A 21,875-nucleotide genomic window follows, 5' to 3' on the forward strand; every position below is an offset into this window, starting at 1 on the left:
GTTGTTCGAAATATCTGTTACCACCACAAACACAATGTATACCTCTTTCGATACTGTGATGTGAGAAAACATATAGTACCTGATAGTGTTCCATCATGGACAGTAGCGCAATATGTAAGAATGCAATTTTATTCGAAGAAAAGGAACACCGCAATATTCCGCAGAAAACTGGAAGTTTATAGTTTCAGCCTTCAGAGTTCAGCACTGAGCTTTCCTCTATTTTGTTACCTCTGAGTTTTATATGTTTGCCAATAGATGGCAGGCAAGGTTTCCTTGGTTGAGGCATCCGGGAACTTTACCATAGTAGACATGGCGGGTATTAACTTGCGTGAATGACGGAGATAGTAATAGAAATATTGCCAGGATACTGTGTATTTGTGTATTCTGTGAGTTGTAAACGCAGTTTGATGTAATTTAGAAATTAGTACACTTAAAAATGCAGAATGTAGCACAAGGATCCACGTCAGATAACCAAAAACTTGAAAAAGTGAATGTACAGCACGATATAGGGAAATCGTCGACTCCCATATCTTCTAACTCGAGCCCAACGAAATCTGAAACGGAGACGTATTCAGAACTGCAGCCAAGATTTATGACTGATTCGTCAGAAAGCGAGGAGGACGACGTTTCTGAGGTAAAGATTAAAAAATATAGTCATATATGTGAAAATTGTGATGGCCTCGAGGGGCCGAGGTTTCAATGAACTTAGCAGAGAGACATCTTGTGGCATAGTAATGTTCAGGAGACAATGTAAGTATGTTCGTGATCTGTGTTTAGAGCGAAACTCAGTAATGTGGAAGTGTTGTTCTAAAATACTGGGATTGACTGCTCAAGACAAAAGTTATGTTCTTTCGGAAGACCGGGGTGAGTTTTGTTCGTTATGCATTCGAATGTGCGTTTTGCACACCCATAAGTTAGAGCCCATCGTGTCTTGGTATTTTGGAACTTAGGAGTCTTCTCGGTTCAATTTTTTTTTGTCTAATGTGTCAAGCTAAAGTTTAGTAGTGGATATAAGTTCTAAGATTAGCGTGAAGAATCGCCACATGCTAGTTACACATAAAATTTGCAAAACATTACCGTATGTACTGACGTGTCGAATTTAGTGAATGACACTTAGTTGATCAGTATCGGGAGACTTGGCCAGTATGCATACTGATGTAAGGTGTAAAGAGGTAGTAAAATTTTCGTATGTTTCCGGTATGCATCAGGTAGCTTAAAAATTTCATTGTCCAGTCCTTGTTTTCACTCTTTTCTTCAGTATATTACGTTTACAGCTTATTGAATTTATATACAAAATCTGCGTGTAATGTCTGTCCCGAGAATGTTCAATGCAGCTCTCCGTCAGGTCTCGATATTTAGTCGTTCTGATGTGCGGATCAGTTTTCCACCTCAGTTGCAAGTATGTATTTAATTTGCATTCGTATTTGAAGTGTTTTGACGATGACTTAACTGAGGTTGCAATACCATGGCTTATAAGAATATTAGTTCAAGCTCTTCATTTACAGTTTACTTTACACAATCATTTTCACGCGCATGAGTTTAACATGGGTTAATAAAGAAATCAATCATTCATACAGGACGGCCAAAACGTATCTATTGTGTGTTAATAGAAAAGTTGGCAGTTTTGATTAGTTGGCAGGAAGGATTCCAGTCAGCTGCCTTTATGTTACATTATGTTGAAGAGAGTAAACACTTTTAGAGAGCTTAATGTAGGCTAGTTCGATTTTTGTGTATGGAATTTAGTATTTATTTCCATGGTTGTTAGTGTTTACAATGAAGGCTAATTTAGTGGAATCCTGTTAAGATATGTAGAGATACTTTAGCAAATTAACTGGTTAATAGGAGGATATAACCTAAAACCAATTAAAGAAATGCCATAGTATAGGCCTAATTATGAAAAATGTTCCTTCCAGTGCAGAGTAGAATGGGGAGTGTGATTGACATAACAGAGCAAACTTGTAGGTTTTCAGTTTTTACAAACTCATTTTACAGTTACATTAATTAAAAAAAGAGAAAGGACTGTGTATTTCACTATAAATGGGAGTACGGAAGATGATACTACATGAACAATCTTGGTGTATGATGGGGAAGTAAATAGCTCCAGAAAGCTTAAAAGGGAATAATCGCACCTACACTAGTGAAGTGTTCTTATAAATGTGGCCGGTGTTATGCCATGATGATAGTGTTTAAGACTGAATCTCTGATTGAGTCAGATATGTAGAAAACATGGAAGGGCAGTGTTTTGTTTATATTTACCTTTGACAAAAAGAGCCTTTTACTGTAAAATTTGTCAGTCCCAGTAATCTTGTTGGTGCTTAGAAATCAGCTGCCACTTAGAACAACAACTGTTAAGTCATAATATTAGAAATTTCAAACAGTTTTGTAATTGAATTATGGCCAGTAGTGACAGGTATATCACACAGATAATATCTGCATTACTTTTAATATTCAGGAATGCACTGTGAAGAGGAAGGTGTTGCACACATTTTGGCAAACCGCTCACTTCCTGTGTTTTTTAGCATGTTCATAAATACCATATGTTTTGCATACCAGATTTGAATATTACCAATTCCCATTGACATCTGTGTTTAAGGCTGTAAACGTATTTCTTAATTGGAAGAATGTTTTGTAACATTTGTATAGATGATTAGCAAGAACAAAATTACATATCGGGATCATATTTGTAAAAGAACAACTAATGAACTGTTGAATAAGAAAAGAATTTCTCGACCAAACAATTTTAAGTAAATTGTTAAAATTCAGGTTTTCTGCTTGTTTGAATTAATGCTTATAACTTGAGGAGGGAATGGATAGGATAGCTGTAGGCTAACAATAAAAATAAATTTTTCATAACGTAGTTGATTTAATGTTTTGAATGTTACCTATCTTCATTTTAATTAGACAGAACGTCTTGTACCTCACATCAGTTTCAATTTTGTGGCTATCTTTCTTTGTATCTGAATAGTCCGTTGTGCATGGTGATTCAGGGCAGTAATGTGAAATGTGGGTGGAATCATCTTTTGCAGTTCATTTTCACATGCAAAATGAAATTCCCTAACAAGATCATTAACAAATTAAATTTACTCTGTGATTTGTTTGTTTATTGAAGTAGGCCTAAACAATTTCAGGATTTCACTGTTTTTATTTTGTATAGGGCTCTTAAATTTAAAATTTGGGAAACACACTGTGAATACAGTTGAGTTTGCTGTATCTTAATAGTCTCTTCACATACAGTCTCTGTGTGTAAATTTTAATTAGGGTATTGCTACCATGCTGCTTCTCCCTGTAACAAAATGTTCAGTTGGTTTGCCATATCACGCAATTTCTGAAAGTGTTAAAGTGATTCTCAGCACATTATAAGATACACTAATACTGTAACATTTTAATTCAGAATTTTAGATTTTCAATTTAGTGTTAGTACTAATGTGGTGACACAGTGAAGTGTTCTTCATAAAGTGTAGGAATGTTGTCATATGTCAAATAGTTGACAGTTTGGGATATTAGGAGTGTGAACAATAAGTGCGTTGTTTTCATTCATATATTGTATATGTTAAATTTACCTGCGGTTAAATTTGAATTTATGCATGGTGATATAGGCAGACATTTCAGCAGCATCACTACATCCTTGAGCAGTGATCATTCTTCCCCTTCAGGCATTTCTCAACTGTAAGATCATGTACCAACAGCTGTTATTCTTTGTAGTGTTCTGTTGGTAGTAATTTTTTAAACTTTATTTTGTCATAGTTTTGTAAAAAGTGCATGTGCTTAAAGTGCACCATGTCAATTGTAGGAGGGGAGAAAGGTTTTTGTGTATTGATGCACCTGATTGTAATGTAGGCCCTATTCGTTCATTATGAATGTTCACCACACTCAGAGTGGTTCTATTAGGCTTTTGGTTTTATCTGTGTGTATGGAGGTGTGGGCATGGGTGCACACACAGGTGTATGCTGCATGAAATAAGGCAGTATGTAAACAATCTGGAAGAATTAAGAGGAATTCTTTTGCATTGTTATAGACTTGAGAAGTCACAAGATGATACATAGAAAGCCTTGATCTAGTACATTTTGGGATTTACACACGACTGACAACTGTCTGTGATATATTAAATTATTTTCTTGTGATCAAATGTCATTTTTGCCACCACGATGATGGTAAACACCAACAGATTTAATTACATGAGAATAACTTTATTTCTTGCCAGTTTCTGTATTTTAGCTACTTCAGAAATGTATGCCATGATCAGATAGCAAATGACGCAGTTGGTTGTATTTTTGACAGCTAGTGGAGGGGCAGTTTTGTGTGCATTGACATACCATAGCAAATGCATCATATGTCAACTTTTAGCCGAGACAAAAGGCAGATTTGCAGCATGAAGGCCTTGAATGACATTGTAATATGTATTTTTGTGAATGCTGTAAAAATGGGGAACTAACGTTCATCAGAAATGAAAGAACAGCTACAAGCAAATGGAAGAATTCATGCAGTAATAACTCTTTGATGTGTTCAAGCATCTGGCATAGCCATCAGATTTATATAAGTAGGTGCCGAAATTATTTTAGAAATTGTAAGAATATGTTGGGCTAAAATAGATTTCAGAATGAAGTTTATTAACTTATTCATCCAAGGTTCATATTGCAATGATAATGGGAACTGTCATGGAAATACAAGGAAAATAAATAGTTCAGAACACACACAAAATGTATAAGTATGCTTAATGAGGATATTTCTAGAGCAAATGGGGAGATCTCCACTAGAAGGGGAGACAAAGAAGTCTGTAATAGCATTGATAATTCAGTGTGTTACCTATGTTCTGGTATGTTGATATGCTGGACGAAAGTTGTTTCAGTTGACAACACCTTGCTTCCCATGTTGAACCAATAAATGGCCATAAAATTATGACTATTGGATACCTTAGGAGTGTTTTACTGCATTATTGCATTGCTGTTTAACTTTTTAAATCATGAAATTATATCAATATCGCTAATCTTATTGTCAGGTGAAAACAGTGATGTTGCCAGTGAGTTGCTATTGCCATCACAATAACTGATTTGTGGGTTGATGGGGAGGTGTGGCACATTAGAATTGTTTGTAACAATTGTTTTGCAACAACATTACCAAAATTTGCCAGATTATTATTATTATTACTATTATTAATTGTATGAGAGAAATAGAGAATGACGACATCATCAGTGTCACCAACAAGGTAGTGACTAGTGAAACAAATTAAAAACATGCTGTAAGTTTGTTATAAGTAAGATATGTTAGTATAAACAAAAAATGTTGTTAGTTTCGTGTGATCTTATGGTTTCTTTGCTATGTAAGCAGAGGAGGATGAAGTTGTGGTCGTGAATGGAAGGGGTCTTAAAAACAGGTGCTAGTAGAGCCGAAATTATTTAAGATTTTTTCCACTGAACTTGTAGTCTGTAATTTCACAAACAACAGGAATATCTTTAAACAGTAAAATATCACTACACACACTCTAGAGCAGAAGTCTCTTCAATCACTGAACTTAAGCACAGCAATGACAATAATGAATGAGGAGCAAGAACTGGGACACCTCAATTTCATCAGAAGAACTGCATAAAAATTTTCACCAAACTGGGAGAGAAGTCGCCCCAGTTATGAAGCCAGAGAGAGAGAGAGAGAGAGAGAGAGAGAGAGAGAGAGAGAGAGAGAGAGAGAGGACTTTATTTTCTGTGAACTGAGGCATTTGGACATTTAAATCAATTAATTCTGTTAAGGAAAATAATTTCAGTTAGCCCTACTGCAGTTTCGGTGAATGTATCTGTTGCAAGCTTCTCTACTGGATAAACTTCTCTCCTAGTTTGGTTTGAAATTTTTAAGCAGTATTTTTCCTTAAATTGAAGTGGAGTTGTAACAGTTTTTACACCTAAATCATTATTGCTGTTTTGTGAAAGGAGGGGGTGGCCTTAATTCCTTATTAAGAAATGTGGATAAATCGTTCTTAAATAGTCTGTAAATAGTCATACATTAACAGAGAGTAGATTATGTTGTTAATAAGATTGTTTAATAAGTTACAGATATTTCCATAGGTAAGTTTTCGTAAATATAGATGTCTTAAAAAATGATTGGCTCTGAATTGTAGTCATTGTTCTTTCCCAAATTTCACGTTTGATAAATAGTTAGAGGAAGTGTGTTGTCTTTTGAAATGTAATTCTGAATACTGAAATAATCTTGATATTTCATTATTTAATATTTTTGCTCTCCATTAAAGGTCACAGGACAGCACAAATAAATTAATCTCTGTATCAGCATTTCCTGAGAAGTCAATCTTGTGAAACCAGCAAGGTTATACAAGTGAAGTTACACACATCATAACTCAAAATTAGTATATTTTCACGATGCATTTAACAAACCCTTTATGTGACTATACCCAGATAAAATTTGAAACTCCGTGTTCACTGCATCTACAAATAATAATAAAATTTTGTGAACAGGAAACACTTGTTTTTAAAGTGCTGGACATGGCAGATGACAGAAACACTGAATCTTTGTAGTGAGATTCACTTTTTATAACCCTTTTTTATGTAGGGACTTCGCCGAAAGTAAGTCAGATATGTTATTCCACATTAATACTGTTGCACAACAAGAGTGGTATATTTTCAAAAGAGAGTATGTATTCCGGGCTTCCTGTAGCACAGTTGTGCTCCAGTACTAATAACAGGCGCATCACAGTGTGCAACTGAAATGTTAAGGAACATTCTCCAAAATTGAAGTACCAAGAAGAGTAATATTCTTGTAGGCAAACATCTAAATTGTATACACAAATTTGTCATCAGTCTGGCAGTAAATGGACCAAATTCAGTGTCACATCCAGCCATAGTAAAATGATGCTGACAGCTTGACCCATGCTGCACAGATATGGGTGATGCTGATCAGAAGCCCAGATCACATATCATGCAATTTTCATCTTTTGAGCAAGCTGATGGCATTCACACAGTGGTTCCCAGTTGGCTCTGTGAGCAACGAGTGGATTTCTGTCATCAAGGAACTATGAAATTGGTTACAGGTAGTGGATGACTATGTTGCAAAATAGTATAATGAATCTGTCACTTATTTCTTGAAGCCCCCTTGTGCATTTAGAAGGAAATAGTTGATTAAAAATACAGTTTTGCCATTCCATGGAATTTTCTTAGAAGTTCTGGCTATTCTTTCCTTTAATTGTGGTCTATGATCCGAGGACAGAGTTGGTGCAGCTACCCACACTATCCTATCCTGTGTGATCCTGATCATCTCTGTGTAACTGCCTTACATCCATCTGAACTTGTCAGGCTTTGATCTCATGATTCCTTGATGCCTCCGAAGATTTCACCTCGACCAATCCCTTCATTTAGCCTATTTCAATCCCTTCATTTAGCCTATTTGTGCCAGTAATTTCTTTTCTCCCCAATTCAGTTCATTAAATATCTGATATACTAACATTCAGCGTTCTCCTGTACCTCTGCATTTACAGTGATTCTCTTCTCTTGTTTTCTTTGTTTATCATCTACATTTCACTTTTGTACAAGGCTACACTCAAACACCTTCAGAAAAAATGTTGAATACACGTTACCTGACAAAAAATAAATGAAGCACAGAGAAGACATGGTTGGATGTCAGTCTAACTTCGGATGTGTACACATGATCGGTGGTTATGTAAATTATGAGAGTTGCAGTTCTCTTTGACAAGGTGAATGACCACCATAGTAAATTCGTATTGTTACCAGGCCTGTATAGGAGGAATGTGAACAGCAGTAGAATTTGAATGATCACTTTGAAGGACATGAAGACACCACATATGTGTGAGAGACAGCATTAACAGCACTTGGCAGACTTTGAAATGAGCCTCATTGTGGGTCTCTGTTTGGCTGGCTGGTCAAATGTGTGGGGCATTTGGATGCGAGTGTTGCCTGGTGTTGTATTGCGTGGGAACTTGAAAACAGGCATACTTGTCCTAAAGATTCTCGTCGACCACTTCTGACCACCACATGGGAGGATCGCTTTATTGTGCACTAAACACATCATACAGCTGCACCTGCCTTCTGAGATTTCTTGCAACATTTTGTGTTATCACGCACCGTTGGTTGGAGACTGGCAGCTGCTGGACTAGAAATTACTGTTAAGTAACTATGCTTTCATTAGCGTTATAATGCCAAGGACTATGTTTGGATTGGTTTCATGACTGGCAAACATTGAACATAGATGACTGGCATTGCACTGTGTTCAGTGATGAATTGCATTCTGCACTACCCCAAATTACAATTGTTGGCAAGTTTGATGGCAACCTGGGGTGAGGTCCCTCTCTTCAATTGTTTTGTAGAGTCACAGCAGTGTTACTTTGTTACTTCTCCTGCGACAATGCTATGGAGCCGTTTTTCAAGAGGACAATGCACGTCGACACGACACATGTCTATGAACGATCTGTGTGACGTTGAAATGCTGCTTGGCCAGCAAGATCCCCAGGTCTGTCCCCAACAGAATGTCAGACCAGTGTGGGCATCAGCTCGGTCCCAGTACCATTTTCCAGGATATGGAGGACTAGTTAAAAACAACTTCGGAATGTCTTGTCTCATTAGAGGATACAACAGCTGTATTACTTCCTTCCTAACAGCATCATTTCATACATCCTGGCTGGATGTAACATTCTACTAAAAAGTGGGCTCATAATGCAGGCTTTATTTTTTTGTAAATTTGACTTTATTTTCCATTCCCTGAAATAATGTTGCCTATCTCTTAATTTGCAAAGTTCCATGATCAGACTTTTGCTGACCAAATAGCAAAACTCGTCTGCTCTTTCACTTTCTCATTTCCTTATCCAGTTCCCTCAGCATCAATTGATTTCATTTGACTGCATTACATTACATTCACCCCATTAAACTGCTCAACCAAATCCTTTGCCACATTCCAGATTTCTCCTTTGTTTTTTTACTGCTTGCTTAGTATGCTTTGGGGATAGGCAGCTACCCTGCCTCATCACAGCGTTCCCTTTTAATTTTCTTAAGATTAGAACTGCGGTGTAATTTCCATACAAGTTGTAGCCAAAGCTGCTTGCACTTAATCCCTGCTACATTCAAGATTTCGAAGAGAGTATTCTACACTGCTCAAGGGAATTAGGGAGTGGTTCTAGGTGCTTCAGTCCGGAACCGCACTGCTGCTATGGTCGCAGGTTCGAATCCTGCCTCGGGCATGGGTGTGTGTGATGTCCTTAGGTTAGTTAGGTTTAAGTAGTTCTAAGTCTAGGGGACTGATGACCTCAGCTGTTAAGTTCCATAGTGCTTAGAGCCATTTGAACCATTTTTAAAGGATTAGGAGACTATGTGTATCAACATTCAGTATGTTTTAACCTATTTTGATAGAGGTGGTACCTGTGGGCTTACTGCATAGTTTTAGATCTTGGCTTTCAATTTATGCTACAAGTAAAGTCATTAACAATCTACTGGCGTATCAGTTGACTTGTCAGAAGAAAGTGAGTACTGGTGTCCCAGTGTTCTCTAGCAAATTACACAGATGGCAGTTGTCATTTGTGGACATCATGTTCAATGATGCACAGGTAATAAAACATTTGAATGCAGTGCAAGTTGTAAGGACAGTCTACTTGATCCAAGGAGAATGGCTATTCCACTGTTTTGCTGCAATGTCTGTCATCCATAGGTTGTAGACATGCTAGAAGGGGACGGGTCAGTACATAAGGCAATTTCAGACAATGTCACTGACATGTTACAACACCACATGAAGAGCAATATCTGGCCATGTCTGCATTGCAAGTTGTATAGATACTGCCAAAGCAGTGCAAGACAATCTCAGAAGGACCACAGCAACTTCTGTGTCTGATTAGGCTGTAAGAAACAGTTTGCAGGAAAGGACCTTACAACCCAGCTGTTCTGTTAAGAGTACCCCCACTTGGCATGACATATAACAGTATTCCTTCAGTTCTGTGATTCCCATGTCAACTGGCAACTCTATAACTGGGAAAACATATTATTCACCATTGAGTCCAGATCATCTTTGACGCAAAGTGATGGTCACATTTGTTTGTGGAGACTCCATAGTGAGCAGTACCTGCCAGATGTCCAGGAAATAGACATATTCAGCCAAGGTTCTGCGCTGGTGTAGCGAGGCATCAGCGTTGACAGCCTTACAGATTTAGTCATTGTCTACGATCACCTTACTAACAGGCAGTGCATAGAATACATCCTGTTAGATCGTAGTGGCTGCTACATATCGTGGTGGGCTATGTTGAGGGCATCACCAGAGATGTCTTGCGAAGTCTGTACAGTGGAGTAGTGGAACAGCCAGCAGTGAGTTCTCCTAAACTCCATCGAGCATATGTGGGACTTGCTTCACAGACATGTTTGTCCTGTGCCAGCCCAGACTCTTTAGGAACTCTTAAAGACTCGCACTGAAGAAGGTGGTGGGGTGGGGGCAGGTCCCATAGTGTAACCTCTGTAGACTTACATGGAGCATGCCACATAGGCGTCGTGTGATGATACATGCTCACAAAGGACTTACACATTATTGAAGCCCTCAGAGTGCAATGAAAATCACCCAGGGTGGTAGTAAGAATGAATGTTTTCATTTTGTTTCAGACATCTGTCTGACATTTCAGTTCTTGTTTTGTAGAGGAATGAGGATGTAATAATGTTGTGTTGTGTATCTAATTTGTGAAAGATAAACGTATGATTGGTAATGTACCCAGTCCTTAATTATTACACAATTGAGTATGGCGGTTGCCCAAAGTCATGTTCCCCTAATTCTGTTGAGCAGTGTAGTTAATGTTATAAAGTTTTATAAATCTACAAATGTTGTAATGTAAATTTGCTGTTCTTCGGTCTGTCTTGGAAGATAAATCATAAGGTCAGTATTTTCTCAAGTGTTCTTACTTTTCTCCAGACCACAAACTGATCTTAGAAGTTGGCTTTTGTGAGTACTTCCATTCTTCTGTAAATAAGTCTTGTCAGTATTTTGCAACTAAGACTTAGTAGCCTAACGTTTGGTAGTATTCATACCTGGGTCTTACCACCTCCCCATTTAGACAGGGTCACCACTCTACTATCTCTGAATCCATTGAATTTTTTCGAGTTGGTTCAACAGTGTCTTGGGTGAATGTGTACAAAGTTTCAGCTCAATATCTCCTGTGGTTCCATATCCCAAGCTTCTTGTAGATAGAAGTCCTATATATATACTCCACCTACGTGCTTGCTAAAATGCAAACTCTGTATAACTTTTATGGAAAGTACTATTAACTTATAAGCCCCTGATTTTGTATACTGAAACAACACTTTGTTCTGAACAAGGATATATTACTGATTAGATTTTTCAATTCATCTGGTGAAAACTGTGTGTCCTTAAGTGTCAGAAAATCCATTGTACATCGTGGATAGCCCATCTTAACCAGGCATAAATCATAATTGTATGGAGAGATTCAGCTAAGTTCTTGTGCTACTTTTAGTGTAGCCTGTGTCCTTCTTTACCAAAATGTATGCACCTACGAAGCTGATGAAAATGTTTTGGGTGGCAAATTTTTGGTAGTTTTGGGGCCTCATCTCAGTTTTATGGTCATTAATGTTTATCTTTCAAGACGTAGAAAGTGTGTTCTTCAAGCTTTGGCAGCTGCATAGTTTAAATTTTTGATCCATGCCTGCTCATGGATGGAAAACATCCCTTAAATTTATTACTTTTCATACACAATGTATATGCTTGAATATAATAAACTACTGGCAGTTAAAATTGGTACAACACAAAGATGAAGTGCTACAGATGCGAAATTTAACCGACAGGAAGAAGATGCTGTGATATGCAAAGCTTTTCAGAGCATTCACAAAAGTTTTGGCGCCGGTGGCGAAACCTAAAACGTGCTGACATGAGGAAAGTTTCCAACTGATTTCTCATATACAAACAGCAGTTGAACGGCGTTGCCTGGTGAAACGTTGTTGTGATGCCTTGCGTGAGGAGGAGAAATGCGTACCACCACGTTTCCGACTTTGATAAAGGTCGGATTGTAGCCTATCGTGATTGTGGTTTATCGTATCGTGACATTGCTGCTCGTGTTGGTGGAGATCCAATGACTGTTAGCAGAATATGGAATCGGTGGGTTCAGGAGTGTAATACAGAACGCCTTGCTGGATCCCAACGGCCTCGTATCACTAGCAGTCGAGATGACAGGCATCTTATCCGCATGGCCGTAATGGATCGTGCAGCCATGTCTCGATCTCTGAGTCAACAGATGGGGACGTTTGCAAGACAACAACCATCTGCACGAACAGTTCGACGACGTTTGCAACAGCATGGATTATCTCCAGGTTCTCTTTAGAGCATCATGATGGTTGCATCCGTGTTTGGCGACATCGCGGTGAACACACATTGAAAGCGTGTATTCGTCATCGCCATGCTGGCGCACCACCCGGCGTGATGGTATGGGGTACTGACATCCATCGTGTTTTTCTTCAGGTTGCCAAAGGTGTGAAAATCAGTGATCTTGATTGTATGGAGGATGTTAGTGTTTCACAACCAGTTCGCTGAAACGTAGCCTTTGTCCAATTGGCAATGTGGAGGCGGACGTGATCGTGCAGCAGGATGATTCCATCAAACAGCATTCTTGAGGGCATTTTGACTTTATAGCCCATCACAGTTTCTGCAAAGTATCTTCATAATACTGTGAATTGATTGTGGTTCCACACTCAAGGAACTCGATGAGCAGAGGACTTCTGCAGTTGAAACAGGAGGTCATCATGACCTTACAGGCACTTGTGTGATTGGTTTCAGAGTTCTTTGGTGAGGGGGGTGTGGGATGTTGCTGCTGTTGGGTTTGCTGTGTGCCATTTGGCTCGAAAGGTTGTGATGACCTTCTTTTTGACTGCAGGGCCCCTTTGCTCATGTAGTTCCTCGAGCGTGGAACCACAATCAGTGCGCAGAGCCATGAAGATGCTTTGCAGAAGCTTTAGTGCAGCATAGTCAAAATTCCCAGAAATGCTGTCAGATGGAATCACCCTGTTGCATCATGATGCCTGCACCTAAAGTGCAAATCAAATGAAGGCTACATTTCAGCGATTTGGTTAGGAAAGCCTGCGACGTCTGTCATACAGCCTGGATTGTTCAGCATGGGATTTTTCACATCTAAGGTGGCCTGAAGAAACTTGTAGATGTTGTTTTCAGTCAGATGAGGAAGTGCAAAAATGGGTGTAGTTGTTAATCCTTCAGTGGCTAATCACTTTTTATGAAACAGGAATTTATCCTGTCATTTCCCAATGTCATAAATAACTTATTGCATGCGGTGATTAATTTTGAATTGAACCATTCTGTGGCCCAGTTATGATGGATTTTCGGTTTTCATTTGACTGCCCCTTGGAGATGCATAGTGTTGACGAAGGCATCTTTGCGTTCTAATGAAATGTTAAATGTATTTCCCACCCACCAAGCATTGACATGCATACAAGCAACATACTGCCTGGGCTGTAAAGCTGTAGTTGGAGCAGTGCGAACTTCCTCAATGGCATTAATTATGAGTGCTGCAAATCAATAGGCTTGATCTGGGTGATTTTCTCTTGTTCCAAAAGTTGTGTGGCCTTTGGCATACCTTCTTTTCTGAGCAAACTTGATTTATTAAGTTTCGTGCTCCTTAAAAACACTGCAAACTAGATTGAGCTGCCAGTCTTTTAGCTGTTCCTCCAGTTTCATCACAAGCAGATTTTTCCATGGCTGTTTCCAAAGAAATTATACTCAGCAGATAGGCCATATTCTTTTTCATACAAATATACAGACATGAATGGATAGAATTCTTATAATGGGCAGCAGATTCATGATCAAAGAAGTGAATGTGCTTGATTTCCCCTATCATTATCCTCAAATATTTAATAAGCCACAGTATGAATGCATGAGCTGCAGTGTTATTGTGGCAAGGCAGTCACTAATAATATAGACGCTTATATTCAGTAGTTCTTTTCTACCAAATTAAACCACAAAGGGACACAATGTGGCTTGTCTTTTCTGTCAGTAAATCCTTGAACAGCACCTTGCTTGACAAATGAATACTTCTCAGCAAAATCTATCAAAAAAGTAATTTCTCCAGCTCCAATTTTCTTTCAGGTGCCTTAGATATGATGTTTGGTCTTTTGAAATGAAATAGCAGCTTTTCAGAACATCAGTTTTTAGAACCGGGTCCTGTATACTCTTCTACAGTTGCATGACATGTCTGTATAGAGTATCCCTGTTTCTATGAACCCACTGTTTGTACTCTATAATTTCTTCTGGATATTATTTGCTGGAAATATCTACCAAATAAGCTATCAGTGCTTGTTTACTAGAACATTGTTCAGTGTAGCAGCAAGCAGTCTTTTGATTCCAAATGACACACAGTGTTGTCATCTTTGATAGATGTTGCAGCCATCTTCAAGTTTGGCATTTTGTTGTATTACACATACACAAACTGAGAGTGTACCAGCAACACCAACTGTAATGCACCATTTTGACCTGAGTTCTCAAAATTTTGAGAAAACCAGTTCACAGCCATTTTGCTTACTATTAACTATGAACATTTCTTTCAAGTTACTAAGTAGGAGTCGTTTCTGCTAATAATCTTCTTTGTCATCCTCTCTTGCTGCTCTGTTATCATTTTTGCTTGGGCACAGCTGAGAAATTCATCATCTATGAAGAACCCTTTTCATAGCGTGAGTCACCATTCTCACAGAAATACTTGATTCTTTTGCTGTTCGTTGTATACCCTGGCTTGAATGATGCGCTTTAATTTTTAGTTCATTAATGAAAATGTCCAGTTGCTTCACCAGTGGTTTTTCTTCATCAGTTGAGCTGCTGCTGTAGTCTTGTCTTGGTGATGGAATCCTGTGCTTTGTGAACTTCCTGTCATATTTAACCCTTTGAATCCTATTTGATAATTTGTTGAAGCTGTAAAGGCTAATGTCAAAGAGATGCTAATGAAGTGAAGTGTTAATTGTGTAACAAATGTCAACTGCTTCCATATTGACTCTTGCTCATCCAGGGGCTGCAGTTGCTCGAAAGCAGATTCTTGGCTGCATCTGGGACAAAGCTTCTAGCCAGGCTTGGAAGTTTATTAATCAACAGTTTCAACATGTGAAATATCAGTTGGATGTAAACAATTCTTAACTTATTTCACACATGGTTTACAGCAAGTATTTTACAGAAATTGAAATTTTATCAGTATGGTGTTATGGTATGAACAAATGTGGGCATTGTCTGGAAAGTCAAGTCCAGATCGAAGTTTTAAAAGCTCTTTGTCCAACAGTGACATTTTTACACTGGCTTAAGCTTTTACCAAAATAAAATGTTGAAGGATTATGACATTGTCATCTTGACCACAAACAAGAAGAAAGCATCAGTCACCTTTTGGTTCTTTTCACAAATAGGTGTGGGTCTAAAATTTATCTATATAGCTTTTGAATTGAAAGATAAGCTTTTCGGGTGCACCAAATCCTCTTAAAGTCCTAACAATGCCTTGGCACCATATTCAACAGTGTTTTGTATGGTCTTAAATAATGTTGTATGAAATTTCTTCAGTGATGAATTTATGAAAAGTTTTGATGGTAATTTCAGCCATAACTTGGCATTGAATTTCATTTATTGCAGCTTATTGTATGGAAGTTGATTTCCACATAACTGCTGTTGTATTTTGACTGACATAAAAGCAGCAGTCATCGATTTTACTTTCTGTTTACGCATGTTCGAACATATACACTGTGTGAAAAGTAACAACTTCGAGTAGTGTTATTCAGCCATAAGCAAGCATAGGTAAAAAAGTTTCACTATTAAACTAAATAGATTCCAAAGCTTAAAGAATAGCAAGATAAAGATTAAAGAACGTGCAATTGAGAAAATTACTGAAAATGTGGCACCCAAAACAGTATCAGCTTTGCAGGTGCATATATTTTGGTAGAGAAGGACAGAGGCTGTTGTACAAGAAGCACAAGAATACAGTATGGCTAAGTGTCATATTACCAATTCTTGGATGAATCTCTCTATAAAATTGTGTTTTATGGCTGGTTACAGATGGTCTCTCCACAATGCACAGTGGATTTTCTGCCACTTTTGAAATCATAAAATTGTCACCAAATTTATTCAAAATTCTTTTTGAGCATAGAGAGTTGTTAGAGTATACAAAATCAGGGGATTGTTGGTTAATAGTACCTTTCATGAAGGTTATCCGATCTACGAGAGGACACAGAAATGAAACCACAGATGGTGTCGAGCCAAAACATTGTACATAACCATTTGAGACGTTGTGGTACTTCCCCATAAAATTTCATTAGTTTTAGAAACTTGGTCCACTTGACATGGAATGACCCACTTGTCAGTGCCAGTGTGCCTTGTAATCTGAACTGTTACATTCTTCATGCTCCATTGTTATGCATTGAGGTGGTAAGTCATGGGATAGTGATACACACATACACAGGTGCCAGTAGTATCATGTATCCAAGTTATAAAAGGGCAGTGAATTGGTGGAGCTGTCATTTGTATTCAGGTGATTCTTGTGGAAGGGTTTCCAACACGATTATGGCTGCACTACATGGATTAACAGACTTTGAACAAGGAATGGTAGTTGGAACTAAGTGCATGGGACATTAGATTTCAGAAATCGTTGGGGAATTCAGTATTCAGAGATACAGTGTCAGTAGTGTGTGAGAATACCACATTTCAGGCATTACTTTTCACAATGGACAACACGGTGGCTGATGACCTTGACTTAACAACCAAGAGCAGTGGCACTTGCTCAGTGCTAACAGAGAAACAACACTGTGTGAAATAACTGCAGGAATCAATGTGGGATGTACAATGAACATATGTTAGGACAGTGCGACAAAGTTTGGTGCTAATGGGCTATGGCAGCAGCTGACCAAGACGATTGCTTTTGCTGACAGCACAGCATCACCTGCAGTGCCTCTTCTGGGCTCGTGACCATATTGGTTGGCCCCCAGATGACAGGATATCCTTGACCTGTTCAGATGAGTCCCAGTTTCAGTTGGTAAGAGGTGATGGTGGAGTTAAAGTGTAGTGCAGACCCCACAAAGCCATGGACCCAAATTGTCAACAAAGCACTGTGCAAGGTGATGGTGGCTCCATAATGATGTGGACTGTGTTTACATGGAATGGACTTTTCTGTGGTCCAATAAAACCGATCATTGTTCAGCTACTTGGAGACAATTTGCAGCCATTAGTAGACTTCACGTTCCCAGACCATGATGGAATTTCTACAGATGACAATGTGCTGTGTCACCTGGGTCACAGTTTTCATGATTGGTTTGAAGAACATTCTGGACAATTCAAGCAAATGATTTAGCCATCCAGATGACCTGCCATGAATCCCATGAATATTTATGGAACATAATGGAGAGGTCAGCTCATGCACAGAATACTGCACAGGCAACACTTTTGCAATTATGGATGGCTATAGAGGCAACATGGCTCTGTATTTCTGCAGGGGACTTCAAATGACTTGGTGAGTCCATGCCACATGAAGTTGTTGGTGCATTATGCTGGGCAAAAGGATGTCAGACACAATATTAGGAGGTATCCCATGACTTTTGTCTCCTCAGTGTATTTCCTCCTTTTGTCAATGAAATTCAATATTGTGTGCATTATCCACAGTCTACTGGCATTGTCTTTCTCTGTATTTTATCTTTTGCTGTCTTCATCATTTTATTTCACAAAGTTGTTCTCTTAGATCATATTCCTTACTGCTCATATTTGTCAGTTATGCTCCCTTTGAAACTCTCAACAACCAATGATTCATTCAGTTTATCTAGGTCACATTTCCTTAGTTTCCTGCCTCACAGCAATTTCTTCACTTTTCAAGTCCATTTGTGATCAGTAAATTATGGTCAGAGTCCTCTTCACTTCTGTTCTTGAGTGTACTGCAGTTTAAAATCTGGCTTTGAAATGTTTTGACATTAAATAACCTATCAGAAACCTATTGTTGCCTTAAGAACTCTTCAGCCAACAAACCTTTTATGGTTATTAAATCAAGTGTAAGCAATGAATAAATTGTATTGTTTGCAATATTATACTGGGCAACTTCTAATTTAATTCTTTTCTCCTGTCTATGTTCTCTAACTACTTTTCCTTCTCTTTCTTTTCCTGCTATTAAAAATCATTTTCCTATTACAATTAAATGTTCGAGATGTTTGTTGGCTTTGTGTGTACTTGTGATACACAACTATCTCATGTGTCATTTACGTTATCTGTTCACGCACAGATCACATCCCCTCTTTGGTATTCTTGCTTTTTAGAAATTTTAAGATGTTTTTGCAACTAAGTAAGATGACTAGAACCAGTGCATAAAAGGTTCCTACCTCACAGAAAGTATTTTGTAATTGAATGTGATGTCAGTAAAGAAATTTCCTCAAATTGAGTATGCTGGTGTCTATTGTCAATGAGATGATGATGGTTAAGGGTTGTCAAGTGAGATCTGTTGAAAGCAATGTTGACATTGGCTGAAATTTGTGTACACAGTGTATGATTGTTGGAACTGTACATGAGTATAAATTCTGTAGCAAATAGGAAGTCACTATTTGCTTGTAATTCTGATGTGCCACATTATTACAGAGATAATAGAACTAAAACTCCCTTCAGTGACTCTAATTTATCCACAAATTTTGCAGCTTTTGCATGTATTTAATACAGTAACCATCGTGTGTGTGTGTGTGTGTGTGTGTGTGTGTGTGTGTGTGTGGGGGGGGGGGGGGGGTTGGTAGGTAGTTTTTATTTTATTTTTTAATTTTTGTAAAAAGGGGACTATTGTAGCTGGTTGTGTTTTGTTGTATTGTTTTAATGTTTTTCAATATGTCACATTATCAAAATAAATTGTTTGTACTTTTATCACTTGTCTTAGTTAGCTACTTATTTCAGATTTACTAGATCAGTTGCATCAAGAGTCCTGTCACATTTGAGACTTAATTTTGTCCCACATTTTGGTGTTCAATGTGTCGTTTGTAGTTATCCTGCCTTACCCGTAAAAAAAAACTCTCTCTCATGCATATGCATCAACCACATCACACCCTGCTGACTTTTTGTGCTCCTGCGTATTTTTTGATGTCATTTCATTGACTCATCTTTTATATCTTTGAATTAAGCAAAGAACTATGTTGCTCCATGTACCATCTGTTTGCTTAGCCATATGTCTTGCTCACCTTCATTTTATTTTAATGACTCTGAAAATTGGCTTCACTGATTGATATGCTCTTACTTTACTAAAATTCATGACGTGCATCTCTCCACTGTCAACTGAGCAACTGTGTTCTTGAACTGTTTTTGTATTTTCATCAAACACATTTTGCATGTATACTAATCATTATAAATTTTCTAATGTTCTTCAAAATGTGGTATACCTTATTTTCATGAATAAGTCTAGACACTGTGAATCTCTTCTAATTAAATATTTTTCACTGTATTTTGAGAGTGATTAGTCCACTGACCATAATTAGTGTGGTCCTTGCTCTTGCATGATCCAGTTTAGTCGTGAAGTATGTAATGTGTAATTGGAAGCACACTTGCCTCTCAATCCATGCATTCCTTTCGAGGTTTTCTGTGAATAACTTTGCAACACTGCTTGTGAGTGTTTAGAATGCCTTCTTAAATGAGACTTCAGAGAATCTGTCATCCTTGACAAAATTGAGCTGATAGTCCTCTTCCAAGGAGATCACAGTAAATTGTTTGCTAAATCTGAGTATAAAATAAAAATGTTCAGATTGCATTGCCACTAATTAGGTGTACAGGTTTAAAGTCTGTGGCCATTTCATGTTGATTTTTGGGAAGATGGTAAGGGATTGTTTTTGACCTGTTCTCCAGAGCTAAAACTGGTCTGTAGAATAATCCTATTAAGATTTATTAACTACACACTTTTGTAGAAGTGTACATATGCTTCAAGCTTTGCTAGTAAAATATTTGAGTTGTGTTTAGTTACTCAAAAAAACCTGCAGAAGTTGCATGCGATGAATAAATACGTCCAACTTACACACTTTTATTACTGACTGACATTTGGAAGTTAGTAATGAGTATCACCCTGTGGCTAAACACGCCTTGGTGCACAGCCAGCACATCTTGGCACAGTGTTACACCGTCCGGGTTATCTGGATACTTGTGTGTGTGTGTGTGTGTGTGTGTGTGTGTGTGTGTGTGTGTGTGTGTGTGTGTGTGTGTGTGTACTTGTCCTTTTTTCCCCCCTAAGGTAAGTCTTTCCACTCCCGGGATTGGAATGACTCCTTCCCCTCTCCCTTAAAACCCACATCCTTTCGTCTTTCCCTCTCCTTCCCTCTTTCCTGATGAAGTAACCATTGGTTGCGAAAGCTTGAATTTTGTGTGTGTGTGTTTGTGTGTCTATCAATCTGCCAGCACTTTCGTTTGGTAAGTCACATCATCTTTGTATATAAACACACACACACACACACACACACACACACACACACACACACACACACACACACACACACACAGACACACACACACACACAACTGTTTATGGAACGTATTATTCTATGTTGCCTTTTACTTGGTCATGATTTTGTTTTTGTTTTCGAATTTTTGAAGCTACTTGAATCTTTTGTCATCTATGTTAACAGTCTCTTTGTTATTCTGTGCCTTGCAGGTTGAATCGTTTGTTATCGATCAAGCGGAGTTGGACGAAGAGACACGCTTGGAAACCTCAAAGTTCCTGTCTCCTGAAGAGACAATAGAGCCATCTGTGGACCCAGAAACTCAAGCACGGCTCGAAGCTCTTCTTGAAGCAGCGGGTATGTCAAGTAAATAATTTGTGTTCACATATAATAAAAACAAGGCGCTTGGTGTGAAGTTTGGTGTTTCAATATAGAATTTAGATAGTTGTTCGTATTATTCGGCTGCCCATGTGCTATCGCAGTCCATATTTCAGTAACCACCATTTGGAGGGATTATTAGCAATTCAAAAATGGGAGCACCTGCTCTTGATCTGTTGTGAATGAGATAATGATAGCGTGATGTATTTTCGGTTGTGGAATCAAATAAGTGTAAGTTTCTAATGTAGAGGAGTGGAACTTTTAGGTCAGCCAGGTCATATCATCTGGTAAGAAGGCGTGTTTACTTGTGCCAGATAAGGCTAACATCTACAATTTAGCATAAACCGCAAGTTATACTACAGACCATTGGACATAAAGTTTGTGTAATTACACTATGTGATAGAAAGTATTAGGACACCTGACTGAAAATGACTTAAAAGTTCTTAGTGCACCCATCAGTAATGTTGGAATTCAATATGATGTTGGCCCGCCCTTAGCCTTGATGACAGCTTGCACTCTCACAGGCATACGTTCAATCAGGTGCTGGAAGTTTTCTTGGGGAATGACAGCCCATTCTTCAAGGATTGCTGCACTGAGGAGAGGTATCAATGTCTGTTGGTGATGCCTGACTCTAAGTCGGGGTTCCAAAACATCCCAAAGGTGCTGTGTAGGATTCAGATCAGGACACTGTGCAGGTCAGTCAATTACAGGGATGTTGTTGTCGTGTAACCATGCAGCCACAGGTAGTGCGTTACGAACAGGTGCTCAATCATGTTGAAAGATGCAATCGCCATCCCTGAATTGCTCTTCAACACTGGGAAGCAAGAAGGTGCTTAAAACATCAGTGTAGGCCTACATTGTGATAGTGCCACACAAAACGGGGTGCAAGCCCCCTTGTGTGAAAAACACGACCACATCATACCACTACCACCACCTCCGAATTTTACTATTGGCCCTAGACATGCTGGCACACGATGTTCATTGAGCATTCACCACACCCACACCCAGCCATCGGGTCTCCTCATTGTGTACTGTGATTCATCACTCCACACAATGTTTTTTCACTGGTCATTTGTCCAATGTTTATGCTCCTTACACCAA

At 38.5% G+C, this 21,875-nt stretch overlaps 1 protein-coding gene across 1 annotated transcript in view; it reads left to right on the forward strand.

Annotated features, from left to right (window-relative positions):
- The first annotated feature begins 334 nt into the window (after window positions 1-334).
- LOC126483780 (ankyrin repeat domain-containing protein 17) overlaps window positions 335-21,875 on the forward strand; it is a 263,557-nt gene continuing 242,016 nt past the window's right edge. The window contains exons 1-2 of the mRNA XM_050106941.1: window positions 335-634; window positions 20,609-20,753. Coding sequence (XP_049962898.1) covers window positions 437-634; window positions 20,609-20,753 — 343 coding nt within the window. The 5' untranslated portion in view covers window positions 335-436. The remainder of the gene's footprint in view (window positions 635-20,608; window positions 20,754-21,875) is intronic.

Source organism: Schistocerca serialis, chromosome 1 (assembly GCF_023864345.2).
Source record: "Schistocerca serialis cubense isolate TAMUIC-IGC-003099 chromosome 1, iqSchSeri2.2, whole genome shotgun sequence".
NCBI lineage: Eukaryota > Metazoa > Arthropoda > Insecta > Orthoptera > Acrididae > Schistocerca > Schistocerca serialis.